The 5000-nt window shown below is 46.9% G+C and overlaps 1 protein-coding gene across 2 annotated transcripts in view; it reads right to left on the bottom strand.

Moving 5' to 3' along the window:
* LOC143282938 (uncharacterized) overlaps nt 1-5000 on the bottom strand; it is a 43661-nt gene that overhangs the window by 13844 nt on the left and 24817 nt on the right. For both annotated transcript variants that reach the window (XM_076588837.1, XM_076588838.1), the window contains exon 2: nt 4219-4497. In XM_076588837.1, coding sequence (XP_076444952.1) covers nt 4219-4497 — 279 coding nt within the window. The remainder of the gene's footprint in view (nt 1-4218; nt 4498-5000) is intronic.

The raw sequence follows: 5000 nt of genomic DNA, 5'->3' as shown, positions 1-5000 counted from the left end.
TACAGCACTTGTTTGCAAATTTATGTGTATACATGCAAGACAGACAGAGAGTGAGAGACCGAGAAGAAACAGATATAGACACAGACTAGCAGACTACAGACACTGACTCAGACAGACAGAAACAGGGAAACCAAGGGAAAGGTCAGGATAGATGGGACATGCAGCCCACATGCATTTAGACATTCAGACGTGTGAGACTTTGTTAAACAGATAACACATCAAATCACATATTTATGCCCACTGGGAGGGGAGGGGAGGGGAACAGAGCTGCCTGGAAAACCCCGAGCAAAACTTTAGTTATTCATAATTACCCAGATCACCCTGCCCGAAGGCTAACGATAATAGAGTGCGTTGAAAAGCACCGCTGGCAGCTCTGTTGATTACATCAGACTTGCACTTAATGTCAATGCTCATGCATGTCAAAGCCATCACAAGCATAACATTTGTGTGTTTTATGTTCATATAAACTGATTCTCTCTCTCTCTCTCTCTCTCTCTCTCTCACACACACACACACACACACACACATCACCAGCAAAGACAAACATAAAATAGACATGACACTGTGAAAAGTGTTTTATAATGCTTACTGGTTACTGGTAGCATTTGAGAGAGAGAGAGAGAGAGAGAGGGAGGAGGCGAGAGAGAGAGAGGGGGGGGGAGGGAGGGAGAGGGGGGGGAGGGAGGGAGAGAGAGAGAGGGGGGGAGAGAGAGAGGGAGAGAGAGAGAGAGAGAGAGAGAGAGAGAACGGGAGAGAGAACGTCCAGCGTGCACTCGCAGTCCGCCAGAAGCACAGCAGCAGTACCTTCACAAACAGTCAAGCATAACTTTCTTTGCACGCAGGCACCCATGTGCGAAACAAGGACGAAAGTGTAACGATGTTTACAAGACACTAAGCGCATCCACGGATATGCTGTTCATCACCTTTGTAAACGTTCAGTATGTAATAAACGTCCATTCCCCCATTTGGGGTCAAAACTGCGCATAGGCAAAATACCTTGTGAACACCCCACCCCCAACTTTGAACTAAAGAATAAGGAAAAATAAGCCGGCATGAAGTAATGATGATTCGGTTGCTATAGATCTTGTGCTTGTGTTGTTTTATAAAGCAACGTCGATTTAGAGCAAGAGCTTTAGAATAAGACGTCTGCATGAAATGTCGATGACTGGCAGTATACCCACACTGTGGTGAAACTAAGTACGGGAATGGTCCCCGCCCATAAAAAGTCCACCCGTAACTTCAGAGTAAAATTAAATTTGTGCTAAGCGGAAGCGGGGGAGGGGGGGGGTGCCTTTCACGGTAGTTTCTGGGCGGTGGAATGTGAAAAATCTGTGCCCCCTTCCTCCCTCGTTTCCGACCTCTAAACAGCTGATCAACGATATGATTCAAAGTCTAAGTAACCACAACCACCCCCACCCCGGCCCCCACCTCAAACATGTCCAATCGCAGTTCAGTTCGCCTCAAGTTACTGACAGCTGTTGTGGGGTATCACAATCAGCAACAGCATCTTGAGAAACCTTGCCAGAATTGAAAGAAAGCCCAATTCATAGAACACGACAGCTTGGAGTCGGAAACGCAATTACAAATAAAATAGCCCTCTGGCAAGGAGCAGTTAACTCTCATTTCAAAGCACCCACGGCAGCCCCACCAGTTAAACCATTACATTCTGACACCACTCAGCTGGCGATCGTGGCAAGTCAGAAAAAACGGCAAGTTTCGCGTTTACGCGCCAGCAACCGCGGTCTGGATCTGGATCAATACGTCGCTTTACATCCATTTACTGGCATGGACGCGACGGTGGGGGGTGCGCAACGCGTTGGTGTTACTGGCTTCTGGCTTTTGCCAGAGCCGCGGTTGATGGATGTACATGTAATTCTATTTATAAGTTTGTAGCATGTAGTCGGCTGCCGTTGTGCGACAAAATCTCGTCTTTCTTTCGGACAAAATGACGACTTTTCTCCGAAAAATTAATGACATCTAGGTTCGAAGAAAGACGATTCTAAAATGACGCCTTTATTTCGGAAAAAATGACGACTTTAATTCTGTCCGAGTTTTGTCAAACATTGGGGGCGGGCTTAATTCTGCGGAGGCTTGACAACAATGGTAAAAGGTTGTGGGGTTTTATGGTCCAGACGGACAATGGAGAACAGCTTGTGACAGCCCCAGGGTGTACATGTCAACGGCACAATGGGGAAGTCGTTTCTTTGTAACCGTCTGTTCACACCATCCGTCGGCGTTCACTCGCTACCTGCCATTAACAACAGTGACGCTTCGGGGAAGGCTACACAACCTGCCTTTCCTTCCCTTCTGTTTCCTTTTAATTAACGCCAGTGCGACTGGGAAAGATGCATTTCCCTCTGGAAACCAGTAAGACAACCACCTCGAACCACTTAAGTGAACAGATGTTGAATTAATGACCAACCAACCAACTAGCAACACAAGCGACTATTATACACTCTAAAATGGAAAACGAAATAAGCCCTAAGGCCTACTGCTTAAAACAAGTACCCTGCACGTGCGCGCAGGCCGATAAACACAATGTGCCACAACGTGGGCGTACAAACAATGAATATGCGCTCCCATGCTGCAGCACACGAACGTGTCAAATCATCTATCTCTCCCCTTGTTTGGTGTTGGTGAACTCTCTCTCTCTCTCTTTGTGCGAAAGTTTGTTTGCAATCGATATTTCCTCTTAAAAAAAAAGAAAGTCATAAATACACGCAGGTTCAGGTTCGTACGGGTCACGCACACATACACACACACGCACATACACTGGAAAAGACCCCATCCAATGAACCTATTTCAACACTGCTGGAGAGGTCTGGTCCCAGAACGTAAAAACCCCAAAAAACCCAGATCCCAAAGCTGAGCAAAACTTGCAAGTTGGAATTTTCAGCATACATCGTCTCCAAGACCTAACACCATTGAAAATGGACAAATTGGAAGGCAAATAGACTTCATCAACGAACGAATGAATGCATCGAATGTCCGGTGTCCTGTTCTCACATAAAAGAGAAAAAGGTGAGAGGGAAGAAGAAGAAGAAGAGAGTTCTCCAAAAGAAATGATGGCCTTGGCTATTTTAACGTTTAACCCATTCTTTTCAATGAGAAGCGAGCAACCTTTTATTTCAGCAGCTAACTAAACTGACCTTTTCCATATCACCATATTCTGCAGTTATATACTATTAACCTATTCCTTTTCCAGTGACCCGCTTCTTTAAGTTCTGGCAGTCAACTTAGACATCTCAATCCCCGCTAAGGATGCAGGCAGTGACAGCCAATTTCTTTCCAACAGCACCAACCAACTCGGGCCATCTCAGCAGCTGCCTGTTTTTCGCTCACTAGATAGCCCTCTCTGGAATACACACAACCATAATATCCATAAACACAAGCACACACACACACATATGGAGTCGGTGGTAAGTCCTGGCTTTCAAAGGAAAACCACATTGATTAGCTGGTTGCACTTATCAACACTTTTTTCGTGGCATTAGTCTTACACCGTTCATTCCGAGTTCCCCATACACAGTTGATAGCTCTTGTGGAGTGCCTGCGATAAGACTGTGGCAGACGAACACGGGTGTAGCGGCTACAAGAGCTATCAATTTTAGGTTGACACGAGACCACACATTAGAGAAGACCCTGCACTGCTACCGAGTCACTCTGGTGGTGTTCAGTAACGACTGTTCCGATTCAACATTGGCAGCACACCAGTGCTGCTATGGAAGACCATTAATTTTCAGGTTTCGGATTACGTTACAAGTGTACTTCAAACTTCTTTTCAAAATATATGCCCGGGCGTCAACCAGGCCCGAGACATACAGATACCTGCAGTGTTCGTGAGGAAAGATAAACAACACGTTCATTCGTATGTAACTAGCACGAGTTGGAGAAATGTTTCGTTTATGACCATTTTAACGTCATTAATTTTTACCCCTCCCCCACCACCACCACCACACACACAATTCTATACACACACACGCACACACACACACACACACACACACACACACACACACACATATATATATATATATATATATATATATGTCTACTATGCATATGTCTATCCGGATAGACAGCCATAATCCAGTTTCCCCGGGTGGGGGTGGGTGTGGGGGCATGCGGAGGATAGGGAGGGCGGGCGAGGGGATTACCCACCACTGTCACAACACTGACACAACCATCACCCCTCCACCACCCCTCAACAACCCTAACCTGTCTGGCAGTCGTAGGTGACGGTGATGAAGGAGGCATAGCCACAGGAGGGCGAGTAGGGCTTGTCGAAGTGGACGGTGCAGTTCTGACGGCCCTCGCAGCCGATGAAGGCGTCCGTCTTGTCCAGACAGTCACCGTCCGTGATAGTGCAGTGCGTGTACTTGTTGCGGCCGAACTTGGCCTCGCCGAGGGAGATCACCTGGCCCTCCGGGCACGACAGGTCCACGTCCACGGGCGGCGAGTCCTCCTGGCCCCCCGGGCAGCCCCTGGCGATGTACTCTGCAATGATGATGATGATGACGGTGATGGTAATGATGATGATAAATAATAATAATATCAATAATGATGATGATGATGATGATGTCGATGATGATGGTACCGCTACTACTACTGATGATGATGATAATAATTATGATAATAATGATGATGATAATCATAAAAATGATAACAATAATGATGAAGAGGAGGATGCCGATGCTGATGTTAATGATGATGATAATATTGATAACATATATGATGTGAATTTATATGTAGGGCTTACCCTCTAAATAAGACTTTGGGCGCTTTACAAAAAAATGAGTGAACACATACCCACAGCCACCCACCAACCCACCCACCCCCCGTACACATGAACACACGCTCACACGCACACACACACACGCGCACGCACGCGCGCGCGCGCACACACACACACACACACACACACACACACACACGCGCGCGCGCATCTGTAGGCGGAACGGGCACGGGGCACAGGTCAATCCCGATCTTGCGTGTCAACC

Source organism: Babylonia areolata, chromosome 6, assembly GCF_041734735.1.
Source record: "Babylonia areolata isolate BAREFJ2019XMU chromosome 6, ASM4173473v1, whole genome shotgun sequence".
In the NCBI taxonomy this organism is placed as follows: Eukaryota; Metazoa; Mollusca; class Gastropoda; order Neogastropoda; family Buccinidae; genus Babylonia; species Babylonia areolata.
The sequence above is the reverse complement of the archived record's forward strand: the minus strand, read 5'-3'. Positions and strand labels throughout refer to the sequence as shown.